At 37.3% G+C, this 15,643-nt stretch overlaps 1 protein-coding gene across 9 annotated transcripts in view; it reads left to right on the plus strand.

The window, feature by feature from the left end:
• Positions 1-15,643, plus strand: part of Mga (MAX dimerization protein MGA) — a 92,958-nt gene that overhangs the window by 71,146 nt on the left and 6,169 nt on the right. For all 9 annotated transcript variants that reach the window (XM_029535792.1, XM_029535791.1, XM_029535789.1 and 6 more), the window contains 7 exons: positions 1,584-1,874; positions 2,046-3,520; positions 6,320-6,447; positions 8,336-8,387; positions 12,599-12,805; positions 14,700-14,811; positions 15,073-15,306. In XM_029535792.1, coding sequence (XP_029391652.1) covers positions 1,584-1,874; positions 2,046-3,520; positions 6,320-6,447; positions 8,336-8,387; positions 12,599-12,805; positions 14,700-14,811; positions 15,073-15,306 — 2,499 coding nt within the window. The remainder of the gene's footprint in view (positions 1-1,583; positions 1,875-2,045; positions 3,521-6,319; positions 6,448-8,335; positions 8,388-12,598; positions 12,806-14,699; positions 14,812-15,072; positions 15,307-15,643) is intronic.

The following is a 15,643-nucleotide window of genomic DNA, read 5'->3' on the forward strand; positions in this document are numbered from 1 at the left end:
CAGTTTTTTTGAGCTTCCCAACATGGCTTCCAGGAACTCCTGTCTTCTACAAAAGCAGCAATTTTTGAACCATATCTCCAGCCCCCAGATGCATTTTTTTGTTCAAATTGTGTAGTATTATTTTCACAGGTAATAAATTGGCAAACTTAGACATTTTATTGCTAATATTAGATAAGTCTACTAATTAGAGCAGTTTTGTTTGTACTACTATGAGTATTATACCTATTTCTTTAAAACTAACACTAAAATATTCTCTTCTCACCTTGTATTTCCAAATAGTTCTTCTAAACAATAAACCTCATTTGTTACTATTAATGGTTTGAAATATCTTTGTTATTGTTGTTTTTCAAGGCAGAGTTTTTTCTGTGTAGCCCTGGCAGCCCTGGAACTTGCTCTGTAGACCAGGTTGGCCTCAAACTTACATCATCCTTTGTCTGGCTCAATCACCACCCAGCTTTTCTTTGTAATTTTTAAAAGTTTTGTGTTAATTTTATGTGTGTGGGTATTTTGTTTGCATGTGTGTCTGTGTGCCTCGTGTGTGCAGTTCCTACAGAAACCAGAACAAAGCATCATACTCCCTGGAACTTGAGTTATAGCCGGTTGTAAGGTCTTGGGAATTGAACTTAGGTCCTGTAAAGCCAGTGCTCTTAACCACTGAAACATCTTTGCAGCCTCAAGTTAAACTCTTTATTTGTTATTTAAAAACCAAAGAGCACTAGCATACATTTCATGATATTTATTCCTAACACTATCTTTGTGAAGTAAAGGTATGAAACAAAATCATAGGACTCATTGTAAAGAAGAGAGTAGATCGATCATCTCTTGAACTTGAATGTGAACTCAGCTTCTGCCTCTGCTTTTCATTAGATAGATGCATGTTTTGAAATGTACTTCTTGAAAAATTAATGGTTTTCCTTTTAAAATCATTCTAAATCTAAAGATCTACAATGTCTGGGCAATTATTCAGGTTTAAAATACATTATTCTTTGGCAGGCAAGATACCGCAGTAGGTAAAGGTATGTACCTCTAAGCCTGATGACTGGAGTTCTAGACCCAGGACCCACACGGAAGAAGAGAAATGTCTCCTATAAGTTGTCCTTTGATTCATATACACAAGATATACACACAAATAAATGTGTTGTGATTTGTTTGTTTGTTGAGACAGGGTTTCTCTGTATAGGCCTGGCTATGCTAAAAGTTGCTTTGTAGACCAGACTGGACTCTAAACTCAGAGATTTGCCCATCTTGCCTTCCATATTCTGGGATTACCATTGACAAACGTGATGACGATGATGAGCCAAGGCATTTTCTTTTCAGTTTGAAGCCACCCTGTTTTCCATAAGTGAGTTCTAGGATAGTCGGGGCTCTATAAAGAGATCTTGTCTCAAAAAATAAAGCAAATTATGGATTATTCTTAGCTATGAATAGTATATACTATAAAGAAAAAGTATTTCACTAACTTTATAATTCAAGTAAGACGTTACTTGCAGCATCAGCATTATTAGGTCTATGTCATATTATTTTTACCCATGTATTTTTAAAGATAAATTATTACAGTAGCCTCTCATTTTTCTGTTTTCCAGAAAATGCCCCTCAAATTCCAGTGACTACCCCACAGATCTCTCCTAACAACGTGAAACGTACTGGACCTCGATTGTTGTTGATTCCAGTGCAACAGGGTTCTCCTACACTTAGACCAATCCAAAACCCACAGCTTCAGGGACAGCGGATGGTCTTGCAACCTGTTAGGGGTCCAAGTGGAATGAACCTATTCAGGCACCCCAATGGGCAGATTGTCCAACTCCTACCTTTACATCAGATTCGAGGCTCTACTACTCAGCCCAGCTTGCAGCCTGTGGTATTTCGGAACCCAGGTATAAAGTTAGAGATCTTTCTGATGAGTTTTGTTGTTAAATCACTTGACTATGTGATGTGTTTGGTATGCCAGAATTTTTTTTTCTCAGTCTCCTAAAGTGGGAGACATACCCTGAAAAGACTTGATGGTATGAGCAGTGGTGATTTAAGCTCTTTCTTTTTCCTACCAGGATCTGTGGTGGGAATCCGACTACCAGCTCCTTGTAAATCTTCAGAGACTCCGTCATCATCTGCATCCTCCGCCTTCTCTGTCATGAGTCCTGTAATTCAGGCTGTTGGCTCTTCTCCATCAGTAAATGTCATTTCTCAGGCACCTTCATTGCTTTCCTCTGGATCTAGTTTTGTCTCTCAGGCTGGTACACTGACTCTGAGGATCTCTCCTCCTGAAACTCAAAACCTTGCAAGTAAAATAGGTTCTGAAAGCAAAATAACACCCAGCACTGGAGGACAGCCTGTAAGCACTGCTAGCCTCATTCCTCTGCAGTCAGGTAGTTTTGCCTTGTTGCAGCTCCCAGGACAAAAGCCTATCCCTAGCTCTGTTCTTCAGCATGTTGCTTCCCTTCAAAAAAAAAAGGAATCTCAGAATACAGACCAGAAAGATGAAACAAACTCTATCAAAAGAGAGGAGGAAACTAAGAAAGCTCTACCATCAAAAGATAAAACTCTAGACCCTGAGGCTAATATAATGAAGCAAAACTCAGGAATTATTGCCTCAGAAGATACCTCAAATAATTCATTGGATGATGGGGGTGATCTTTTGGATGAAGAAACGCTTAGGGAAGATGCTAGACCTTATGAATACTCTTATAGCACTGGGTCTCATACAGATGAAGACAAAGATGGTGATGAGGAATCTGGGAACAAGAATCAGAACAGTCCAAAAGAAAAACAAACTGTTCCAGAAGTTAGGGCTGGCTCTAAAAGCATCGATATTAGGACACTCCAAAGCATCAGAAAAGTACAGCCTCAAAAGTGTGTTGAGGTGAAGGTTGAACAGCAGGAGGGATCAGACAATCCAGAGAACCCAGATGATTTTCTAGTCCTTTCTAAGGAGGAAAGTAAATTTGAATTATCGGGGAACCAAGTTAAGGAACAGCAATCTAACTCACAGGCAGAGGCCATGAAGGATTGTGAAGACTCTCTGGGGAAGGACAGTCTTAGAGAGAGATGGAGAAAACACCTAAAGGGCCCCTTAACTCAGAAGTACATTGGAATTTCACAGAACTTTAACAAAGAGGCAAACGTTCAGTTCTTAGCAGAAATGAAGCCATGTCAAGAAAATTCTGAGCAGGATATCTCTGAATTACTTGGAAAAAGTGGAACTATTGAGAGTGGTGGAGTTTTAAAAACTGAGGATGGTTCTTGGAGTGGCGTTTCTAGTTCTGCAGCCTTCTCTATTATTCCTAGGAGAGCTACAAAAGGAAGAAGAGGGAGCAGACATTTTCAGGGTCATTTACTGCTCCCAAGAGAACAGATGAAACCAAAGCAACAGACAAAGGGTGGGAGAAGCAGTGCTGCTGACTTCACAGTTTTGGATCTGGAAGATGAGGATGAGGAAGATGAGAATGAGAAAACTGATGATTCTCTTGATGAGATTGTGGATGTTGTCTCTGACTACCAGAGTGAGGAGATTGATGTAGAAAAGGTGGTGAGCCCATTTTTTTGTTGTTGACCGAAACCTTGTGTATTTAAATGATTAGAGATAGCTTTTCTAGAGAATCACTAATACCTAATGTATTCATTTGGTTGCCTAGGTTTAGATCATTATTAAATGACTAATATTTAAGGAAACACTTTGTGTCTTGCTCATTACTCTTGTAAAGGTTGCTTCATCCTTTGGAATATAGATGCTGTAAAGTGCCTACTAAGTTTAATTTTTAAGGATACCTACAATCATTTGATCATAGTGGTTTCTGTCACATTGTCTTTGATGTGATTGACATCTGATACAAGTAAACACTGAAAATATGCTTTTAAAAGTAGAGGAGAAAGTTTGTCTGCACTTAAGAGGAAAAATTTTCTTCTTGGGAAAAACTGCAAAATTCCACCTAATATTTTTGTTTAATTTTACCTGAAAGTTGCTTAGTATCTTTCAGTATTGTGTTAGAACTATAAATTCTATATTTTTTCTGTATTCTACACTTCAGTCATTGTTTTTTACAATGTAACCTTTATATTTTTATGGTTTTTGTTGAGATTTTTCTTGATAGGTTTCCTATTTACAGGACTATTAACTGAAGTAAGAAAGTGAGGGCCAGACATGATATAGGGCAAGAGTTAGATTACATTATTTTTTCTATAAAGGGACCAGAGAGTAAACATTTCACACATTGCAGGTTAAGTGATTCCATTGCTGTGGTAGTGTGGAAGCAACCACAAACATGTGAGTGAAAAAATGGGGCTGTATACCAATAAAATTACAAAATAGATGGTGGGCTCTGGGTTCATAGGATCCTATATAAAACAGTTCATAGACAGCTGCTTCAGGGATCACAGAAATTAAATTGTCAACTCTCTGCCGGAACAAATGATAGAAGCCTTTGTATCAATTATATTTTAGAATCTCTTTCTTAAGATATGTTTAGCTCCTATATCAGCTGCTATTTCCTTGTTAATAACTAACTGCTTTATCAATTACAACAAAAAGGTAGTAGTTTAAAACTAAAATAGCTGAGCATGGTGGTGCACACCTTTAATCCTGTCAGATCTTTTGAATTTGAGACTTGCCTGATCAACATTGAGAACCTGTCTCAAAGACAATTCCCTCAAAAAACCCTCTGAAAAATTTTAACCTTGTATTATACCCGTGCCTCAACTATTTTACTTACAAGTAAGGATACAGTTCTAACATTGGATAATTTATATATGCATTTCCCTTATGCTGTAGGCTAATCCTTTTCAGAGAGATAAAGCTAAGAATATGGAATTTATATGATTGTATTTCACAACTTACTGTACTTTTACAGTCTCCTTTTGTGTATAGTCTGAGTCTGAGTCATATGAAAAAACAAAGACAAACAGTCCAACGTTAAGACTAATGAGGGCTTTAATGATCGGTGAAACTGCTTTTACAGCGTCTTTGGAATGCCTTAATCTTACGGGGCTCCTGCTTGGATATACCAATTAGACTTCTAAAAAAATACGAATTGTTATATGAATGATCTCTAAAATATAAATTCTGTATCATGTTTACATACATGTCTCATTATCTTTACACTTACTGCTAGACTTGTATTTGAATTATATGAGGAAATTTGTGAATGACTAATTTGTCTTCTCTTGAGATTATTGGATACAATTTACAAAGTCTGCAGTTAAGATCATGCAATAGATAGGTAGGTGTAGGGCACAGGCCTATAATCAGTGAGGAGGTAGAGGTAGGAGGATTGCATGTTTGAGCTGTCTTGGAATACATAACATACCCCGTGTCATAAATCATGAAGTAGGCATAAACCTTTCAGTTCAAGTATTATAAATCAAACCTACATTAGTAACTTTAGAGTCTATTCATTTCTGTTCCTTAGGGTTAATTATCATATACCCTGTCATTGCTTAAGTTAAAGAGGGCGCCATAAATGATAGCTTGTATTTAGTGTCTGTTAGCCTTATGGAGCCTTTAATTTGGGGTCGATTTATCTAAAGTTATAAACATGAGAGTTTTAGGTGATTGGGATACCTCTTTTAAAATTATGCCTCTAAAGTACAAGGCAAGATAGCATGTTTTTCTTTAAGTTTCTGGCATAATGAACATTACTTTTAAAGATGGACTTGGAAATACCTGTTTATCCCACATCAATCACTTGCAACTTTGAAAGTATTCAGTAAATTTCTAAGAATTTACCAGTGCTTATTGTTTGCTCAGTTGCTTCTGTTATGGTATTATAAGGAACTACACTTGATTACTTTTGAAAACTGTAATTCTACAAAAGCTTTTATTCTGTGGAGTTGTATCCCTTTTCCGTGTCTGCCTTATATTAATGTGTATTGATTTATAGGCATTTGATCAGATATTAGTTATTAAGTCCTTTTAAAACAGAATTTTTTGTGGGTTTTGGGGCATTAGAGGTTGGTATTGAACCCAGGGCCTCAGCATGTATGATCAAGATTTTTTTTTAAAAGCCTTAATGCATCATACCTGAATGTTGTCTTCTAGATATAATGTCCAAACATCAAATATAGCCTGCCCATAAAAACTTTGTCCAGCCTAAGGTTAATGGTACCTGTTTAATATACATTTATGACTTAATGTAGTTATTGATGTTAATTCTAATCATGTTGTCTTTCTGACTTAATTTCTTTGTGTGATTAACAAACTTAGCATTATTAATACCCAAGGTAGATCACTATTTGGAACTAGTTGGTTTAATACGGGAGCATGTGATTGAAAAGTTTAGGTATATATGTCTCCCAATACATTATTTACTGTCCTAATGATCTATTTCAGAATAACTATGTAGACTATCTTGAGGATGATGAGCAGGTGGATGTTGAGACAATAGAAGAGCTCTCAGAGGAAATTAACTATACCTACAAGAAGACCACAGCAACTCATACACAGTCCTTCAAGCAGCAGTAAGTCATATTTACCTTTGGGTTCAGAAACAGAACAAGACCAAACACTTCGTTTAAAAGCTCTGGGTAACAAACCCCACTTCCATTATTTCTTTAGGGATCGTTGATTTGTTTTGTTTTTCTTTTCTCCTAGGTAGCATAGATGAGGCTTTGAAATAAGGAATTTACTTGCTTTGGCCTTTGCTAACAAGTAGTATATAAATATGGGCAGCAAGCTTTTAGAGACTGATAACACTTGTGTTCAAATACTAGTTTTGGCTATAGCATCTGGGAGGCAGAGGTAGAGACTGTCAATCTCTTGAGTTTGAGGCCAAACTGGCCTATATAGTAAGTTCTAGGCCAACTAAAGCTATGTAGTGAGACCCTGTCTAAAAAAAATAAATAAAATGAAATTCTAGTTTTGTTAGTTTTAATAACCTTGGAGAAGTTTATAATTTCTTTGAACCAGTATGCTCCCCATTTAGAGTATAAGATGAAATAGTTTACATGTTATTGTCCATAATAGCTAATAAGATCTGACTATTCAACAAAACGTAGTTCCTTTATATTTCAGTTAAAAAGCATTAAGATTATGAATTTAGTTATTGTACTAGCTGAACAGGTGAGGTACAAGTATGAAATTCTATCTATTCCACTGACGAGACACAGGCATGTGCTTTGGTGTGTTTTCTTACCTCTGTGTTAGGAAGCTCTGTAGGGATTAGGAATTGGCATGCGAGAGAGACAAGAAGGACGAAGGCAGCTTCTTTTGTCTTGATTTCTGAGGCAGTTTCCTAAGTGACTATCTTCACTTCAGAGCTGTTTACAGGCTCCTTCAGTCACCTATTAAGGTGAGAGAGTTTAAATCCCTTAAAACTTAATTATATTACTAACTTCAGTAGTGTTGCAGACAGATGGAAAGTTCTGTATTTTAAACCCAAGTTCCTAAACAGCAACAAAGAAAAATATAATTTTAAAAATAACTTTCCCTTTCTTTTAAGGAATAATATAGGCAATAAATGCTTAAAAAGAAGTCACTGAGTGCATATACTATTCTGACATTGTGATTCATGCAGTGAATTTTGATGTGTCTAAAAATTCTCATATCTAAAATTGGTTTGGGGCTGCCCTGGTGGGTCATAATTGTAATCCCAGGACTGGAGAGGTTAAAACAATAGGATTATTAGCTAGTTCCAGGCCAGCCAGGGCTACATAGTGATTGATGCTTTTGAAATGATTACAACCATGTATACATTTCTCATGTAATATAGCTAACAAACTGCAAAGCTTGAAGAAAATTATATTGAGAGACATGGAAAAATTCAGTAAGTGGATATACCATATTACTAGGTTGGGATAATAAAAGAGCCAAGAATAACTACTATACAAACTATAAAAGAACAGAAATTAAATTTAAAGGCAGAAACAGACAGATGAAAGAGTTTGAGGCCACCGGGCGTGGTGGCACACGCCTTTAATCCCAGCACTTGGGAGGCAGAGGCAGGCAAATTTCTGAGTTCGAGGCCAGCCTGGTCTACAAAGTGAGTTGCAGGACAGCCAGGGCTATACAGAGAAACCCTGTCTCAAAAAAAAGAAAAAAAAAGAGTTTGAGGCCACCTTGATCTACATAGCAAGTTCAGAACAGCCATGCTTTCACAATGACGTCCTGCCTATGAATGAATGAATGAATGAATGAATGAATGAATGAATGAAATTTTAATTTTAGTAACTAATTGAACACTATAGGTAAAGTGTACTGTTAAATAAATTGTGGCCATCTAGTATACCTTGGAGAAAAGAAACTGTAATTTAGGAAGTTTGGGATGATGTAGTTTCATAACTTGTGAAATGAAATTGATCTGATTGAATTTTAGTAAAACATTAAAACTACTTTTTTTTTTTAATCTAGGTGTCATAGCCATATCTCTGCAGATGAAAAAGCTTCTGAAAAGAGTCGAAAGGTATTTAGAATGTATCTAATGAAATTATTTAATAAAATTGCTGACATTTGTTTTATGCTTTAAAAAAAAATAAGATCTATTAAGGGCTTTTTTTTTTAGATCATTTTATTTGTCCTCTCTTTCCAAAGATACTACTTAGTTTTGTGAGTATGTATATGTGTGTTTTGTTTTTTTCTTAATTTTAGTTCTCTTGGAGGAGTTAAAATGGATTCAGTTTATGAAAATAGATGTGTTCATTTGAAAGCAATATATATATAAAAGGTTAAAATAATAGTAGTAAACTTAAATTTTAAAAATTAAGACATTTATAACCCAAGAGTATAATATGGAAGATTTAATCAAATTTTCAAAACTGAGCAAGAAAGAAGAATTGATAATTTTTATAAAGCAAATAGACAAGTTATGTTATATTCATGGTACTCAGGGATCAGCAGAAAAATGAGAGTTAAACTACAATTAAATAGAGTGCTGAGATACACGACAGTGAAGTGAGAGAATCCTCTTGTGATCTCAGAATTCCGTCAAGATCATTGGCAACAGCATAAATAAGCTTATATTATTAAGAATCAGATGAAGCCACACACAAATAACACATTGTTTCAGAGGACCCTGGTAGAGGTGCTGGCCATATTTTCAGTTTTTTTAAAAGGTTGTTATAATTGGCATATGTTTACACCTTGTACTGGCTAGTTTTCTGTCAACTTGACACAGGCTGGAGTTATCACAGAAAAATGAGCTTCAGTTGGGGAAATGCTTCCACAAGAACAGCTGTAAGGCATTTTCTCAATTAGTGATCAAGGGGGGAGGTCCCCTTGTGGGTGGTGCCATCTCTGGGCTGGTAGTCTCAGGTTCTATAAGAGAGCAGGCTGAGCAAGTCAGGGGAAGCAAGCCAGAAAAGAACATCCCTCCATGGCCTCTGCATCAGCTCCTGCTCCCTGACCTGCTTTCCAGTCTTGACTTCCTTGGTGATGAACAGCAGTATGGAAGTATAAGCTGAATTAAACCCTTTCCTCCCCAACTGCTCCAGCTCCATGGGGATCTGATAATTCTGGCCTCTGCTGGCACCTACACTCAGGTACACAAGCCCACACAAAGACTCACAAGTAAAAAGACTATATTTTAGAAGAGTAACCAGTATTCTTAACTCCCTGACAGTCCTCCTGGCCCCTTTAAATTTGACCCAACCATTCCTCCCTCAGTTCCCTAACAGTCAGCTTAAACAGTCCCTTCTCCCAGTACCAGCAGCTCCAAACTATTAACAACTATTCTAGCCTATCTCTTCAGCTCAACTGTCTCCTAACAATGTCTTCTGTCTCCAACTGCCTTTGCTTTCATTCTGGTAGCCCCAACCCTACCCCACTCCCACCCTGCCTTCTCAGGATCAGCTGCCTATTTTATATCCTGTCCTATTCCCAGAAATCCAAAAAGCAACCAACACTGAAGTGTCAAACAGTTCTAACAGCTAAGAATTGACTAGCAACTGGGGATCCTCATTTGTTTAGGTATTAATTATACAGCTTTGAAGCTGATCTGGGTGCTTTCTGTAGCCATGTTACTGTTGGAATTTTAGTTTAGTTTTGTTTTGTTTTTTTTGCATCTCCACTTTTCCCAGGGTTCTCAGGTGTCTGATGTCTTTCCGTTGATCTCTCAGCACATCCACAACTGAAATGGCACCTAACAACAATGATTTTCTTTCCTTTAACTTGGGTACAGCTTCCTTCATATTTTATACTCCTGGACTGTCTTACTTTTTATTTAGCATCTTGTATTCTGGAGTTCCTCCATGAGTTCTCGTAGTTTCTACCTGCAGCTCGGCAAACCTGACTTGGGCATATAAGATGCAGTTATTCAGTATAGTCTGTCTTAAAGTCCTGCTCATGGGCCTGTTGTTGCTCTGCTCTGTGGATGGCTCTGCATTACAGGAGACCAGAATCTTGCTCAGAGGCCTGTCAGTGGTTAGGTGCTCAATGTTTCTTGCCCAGGCTTCTCTGGCTGGCAGGGGAAGGAAGGCAGTGGCTGGTCAGGATCTCCTCTTTGCTCTTTTTGGGTCAGTGGACAAGGTTTCAGAAAGCCTTCCCTGCTCAACTCTGAGCTTTATTAGTTTTGATGGTATCCACAGCTCTCATTTCCTGTAGAAATATAAACAAATCTGCATCTTCAACACAAAACATTTCATTGACTTCCCTTCTGATGTTAACACATCCTTATAGTATTTAGGCTGATTAATTCAACAGTTTTTTTCCTATAATTCATTGTCTCTTAGCTGCTGCTGTTCCTTTCTCATTAATGTTCAGAAAATTTAAGGTTAATGGGACACTATTTAGTATATCCCAGGGGGTCTTTATTCTTCCTTTTTGTTTTATAAGCATTTCCTTTAAGGTGCAGTTAGGTCTTTCTACAGCTGCGTGTCCTAGGATTGTGTAGTGTACTTGTCATGTGCGTATATTATTTGCAAAGAATCGCTTCATCTTACTTGAGACAGATGCTGGGACATCGTCAGTCTTAATTTGTACAGGTATCTCTATAATAGTCATTACTTCCAATAAATGTGTAATTCCAGAGTCAACTTTTTTAGAACTAAAAGAAGTTGCCCATTGAATCCCTGAGTATGTATCAGTGGTAAGGTGTATAAATTTGAGTTTTCCAAATTCTACACAGTGAGACATATCGGTTGACTTTAGGGTTACTTCCAGAAGATAATGGAGTTTGTTTATACAAATAACAAGTGGAACTTTTTTTTTTATAATTTCCTTAGCTTGTTGTCAGGTGAAAGAAAAATTTTTTCTTTAAACCTATATTGTTAACACAGTGGGGGTTTTGTTTGTTTGTTTGTTTTTTGTTTTTTTTTGTTTTTTTAATAATCAAATTTTGAGGCTTCTAACATACTTCCTATTACTATTTGGTCAGTTTCTTTCACAGCTGTCAAATCTGTTAACATTCTCGATTTCCCCAATTTTTTTTTTTTTATAACAAATGCAGGGGAATTCCATGGGCTGGTATATGATCTATAGAAGTGACAATACCAAAATTCTGCCAGCACCTAGCTCTCTGCCAGGTATAGCAATCAACAGGGACACATCTTCATACAATGTAAGGAAAGGTCACCCTAACACAAGATTTTTGTGAAATGATAGATCCATCAGCTCATGTATCAACCAAACCTTCTATTTCAATGTCATTCACTTGTAACTTTAATTTTGGCTTCTGATCATTAACAGCTTTTTGCCAAAATACATGTTTTCCTGTATTTCCGAACCCTCCTGGGTAAAGGAGCTGGTGAGATGGCTTAGCTTTAAACTTGATAATCTGAGTTTAACCCTAGGATGCACATGGTGGGAGGAGAGAGCTGACTCCCACATGTGCAGTGTCATGCTTGTTCTCACCACCACCACCACCTGCACAAATAAGTCTTTTTTTTAAAAAAGAGTTGGAGGGAAAGTTTATTTAGAAGAGAATAGCGGTTGATCTTTTTCCCAAAATTGAAAGGTCTTACCCATATTAAAATTTTGTATGTTGGGGTATAGGGGGTTGTTGACAGGGGGTTTGTGCTTGTCAGATTTTGGTACCATGGGTGAATATCAAATGTCATTTGAGATAGGCTCTCTCACTAAACATGGAATTTAGTATTGGAGCTTGGCTGGCTGACTGGCCTGTAAGCCTCCCAACTCTGCTTGTCCACATTTTCCAATGCTGGAGGTATAGAGGTATACTCCTGCTTAGGTCTTACATGGATGCTGAAGACTCAGGTCTTCATGCACGCACAGCAGCCCTCTGTACACTGAGCTATTTCTCTAGTCTTAAATATTTTTATTTCTGTCACCAGTGGTAGTGTACACCTTTAATCCCAATACTTAGGAGGTAGAGGCAAGCGGATCTCTGTGAGTTTGAAGCCAGCTTGGTCTACAAAGTGAGTTCCAGGACAGCCAGGGCTACACAGAAAAACCCTGTCTCGAAAAACCAAAAAAAAAAAAAAAAAGCTATTCCAGATCTTTCCTTCCTGAAGCTCCAGATGCTCCCTCATTCGAGCTGGAAAGTAATTTGATTATATAGTATATATTAGAATTTATACTGTTGGTAATGTTGAAATAAGGAAAGATAGATTGGGAAGATGAGCAATTGAAAAGCCTTCATAAGAGTCCAAAGTGTATCTGATTTCGAACAGTATGATTTGGGATGGAGGAAGGTGCTGAGGAAACACTCTTTTTGGACAGGTTTCATTAATTTCTTCAAAGTTGAAAGATGATTGCTGGAGTGATAAACCACACAAAGAAACAGAAGCTTTTGCATATTACCGACGGACACACACTGCCAATGAGCGGCGGCGGCGTGGTGAAATGAGAGATCTTTTTGAAAAATTGAAGATTACATTAGGATTACTTCATTCTTCCAAAGTTTCGAAAAGTCTCATTCTTAATCGGGTAAGTATTGTGGGAATCATAAACATAAGTTCAATTAAGAGAAATTTAAAGATAGTATAAGAAAGGAAATTCATTGTCATATGAGGGAAGTGGAAACAGTATGCCTGTACTTGAGAGGCTGAACTGGAAGATTGCCATGAGCTTTAGCTATATAGCAAGCAATGCAGCATCACAAACAGGACTAGCAAGTAAGCAGTAAGTATTCAGGGGAAAAAATCATTAAGTCAAAATAACTTTATGTTGATTGTTAAGAACAGGAGAGAGGGGGTTGGGGGTGCTGGTGTGCAAGCAAGCACATGAGCCTATGGGTACATGTTCCCATGAGTGTATATGCAGGAACCAGGAGGATGTTGGGTGGTTTTTATTACTTTGAGACAGGGTCTCTCATGAAACTGGCACCTTGCCTTTATGGCTAGGCTGGGTGGCCGTCGAGCTCTTGGGATCTGTCTGTCTTATTCCAATGCTAGTGTTATAGGTTGTGCAGCCATACTCAGCTTTTTACATGAGTGCTGGAGATTCAAACTCAGGCCCTCATGCTTGTAAGGTAAGTGCTGCTGTTGTTACCCAGTGAGCCATCTCCCTAGCCCCAAACATTTAAGTTCTTAAGTTAGAAGCTAAGGACTGGGAGGATAGCTCAGTTTACAAAGGGCTTACCTTGCAAGCATGAAGAAATAAGTTTCATAAAATGAGTCTACATTAAAAAAAAAAAAAAAAAAAAAGATGCTAGGTGGGGCTAGAAAGACGGTTCAGTGGTTATAAGCACTTGGTATTCTACTAGAGGACCTAGTTTCATTCCCAGTACCCTTGTGGGGCATCTCACAACCCCTTGTAACTCCAAGGAGGCCAACACCCTCTTCTGTTCTCTGACAGCACTGCCACAACATACATGATAGATACACACATGGACACATAAATAGAAGAACAAAATCACACACAAAAAAAGGTTGGTGTGGTGGCACATGGCTTTTAATTTCAGCTTTGACTAGCTAGATCCTAGAGCCTCACTGGCCAGCCAGCTTAGCCTAGTTGGTGAGCTTCAGGGCAGTGAGAAATCAAGTCAAGAAAAAAGTTAGTAATGAGGAAAAATTTGACTAAGTCTGTGTGCTATTTTTCCTCAAAGTGTTTAGAACAGTTAATCATGTTGTAAAATGCATAGCATAAAAATAATTTGGCATGCACACATATTTTTTTTTTCAGTAGAGATGGAACACAAGGTTTCATGCATGTGAGGCAAGGACTTTACTACCAAATAACTATATCCATAATCCTTAACATACCTTTTTTTAAAAAAAGATTCCATTTATTTTATTTATACCACAGAGTATGCCTACCATCTCTGTCCTCAGACATTTAAATAGAAAATAAACTACTCAGCTTAGTAGAAGTTTTAATTTTAACTCTGCGCATAGGCCATCAAAGGTAACATGATTTCATTACTTTTAAGTAGAAGTTGGGGGAATATAAATCTAGCATTCATATTTGAATGAAACAGATTTTGTAAACACTTAAATTTGATTAAAATCTAAACAGAACATGAGTATTTTATATTTTTTCTTGTAGTAGTGGAAAAGCTGTTTAGCACTCATCTTTGGAAATAATCATTCTTTACATTCCATAAAAATAGAAGCTGGAAAACAATTTAACAAATACTGTTGGGTTGGGGATCTACCCCAGAGACAGAACACTCGCTTTGCATGCACAAGGCCCTGAGGTTCTTTCCCAGCACCAGAATCAGTGGCTCAATGTACTATTCAATTTCTGAAACATGATTAGTTGTTTTATAATGTTCTCTAAAATACTACCTTTAAATACTTTCATTAAAGAAATTGTGTAGGCCTCTGTACTTTTTGGAGTTCAGGTGAATGCTCCATTGATATTACTATTTTTATTCTAGGCATTCGGTGAAATTCAAGGACTAACAGACCAGGCAGATAAATTGATAGGGCAGAAAAATCTCTTGAGTCGAAAACGAAGTATTTTAATACGGAAGGTATCGTCTCTTTCAGGTAAGCTCTTTCAGAGTCCCTGGGAAAGAGAGAGCACAGTGACAGCATTAGCCTTTCAGAGTCTGTGAGGTTAAGGGTTGACATCTCAGGCTTGCACCGGGGTTAACTTTGACAAAGCGCATCATATTTTCTGAACCATAATAATCACACTTGCCTCTCAGAGTTCTAGGGAATATTGTTAAATCAATTAGATAACAGCTATTTCTCATGGTTATATGGTATCATGCAGGGAGTGATGCTTTACTGCCTATTTACCTGCAGGGAAGACAGAAGAAGTGGTCCTGAAGAAGCTAGAGTATATTTATGCAAAACAACAAGCACTAGAAGCACAAAAAAGAAAAAAGAAGCTGGGGGCAGATGAGTTTGGTGTGTCTCCCAGAATTGGCACACAGCTGGAGGGATCTTCTGCATCCTCTGTAGATCTCGGACAGATGCTCATGAGTAACAGGAGGGGCAAACCTTTGATTCTTTCCAGGAAAAGAGACCAGGCTACAGGTAGGAGGGGCATTTTTGTTTTTTTTTGGTTTTTTGTTTTCTATTGTAGATAAACATCAATTTATTTTAGTGGACTGAACATCTTCTCTTGGCTGTAGTTCTAATTAAGTGAATTGGGATGATTTTTAAGAAAAATAACTTTAAATAGTACTTTTCAACTTTTGGCTTTATCCAATAAATAACTCTTAAGAGCTTAGTATTCTATTATATAAATCCTACTTCTGATAGCAGTCTACTTGTAACATGTTTTTAGTAAGTACATAACTGCTACTATATGTGAATCCTTCATTGTCTTGAATCTATTATGGGTTGAAAAATAAATTGGGGGCTGGTGAGA

The sequence above is a fragment of the Mus pahari genome, chromosome 3 (genome assembly GCF_900095145.1).
Source record: "Mus pahari chromosome 3, PAHARI_EIJ_v1.1, whole genome shotgun sequence".
NCBI classification, from domain to species: Eukaryota; Metazoa; Chordata; class Mammalia; order Rodentia; family Muridae; genus Mus; species Mus pahari.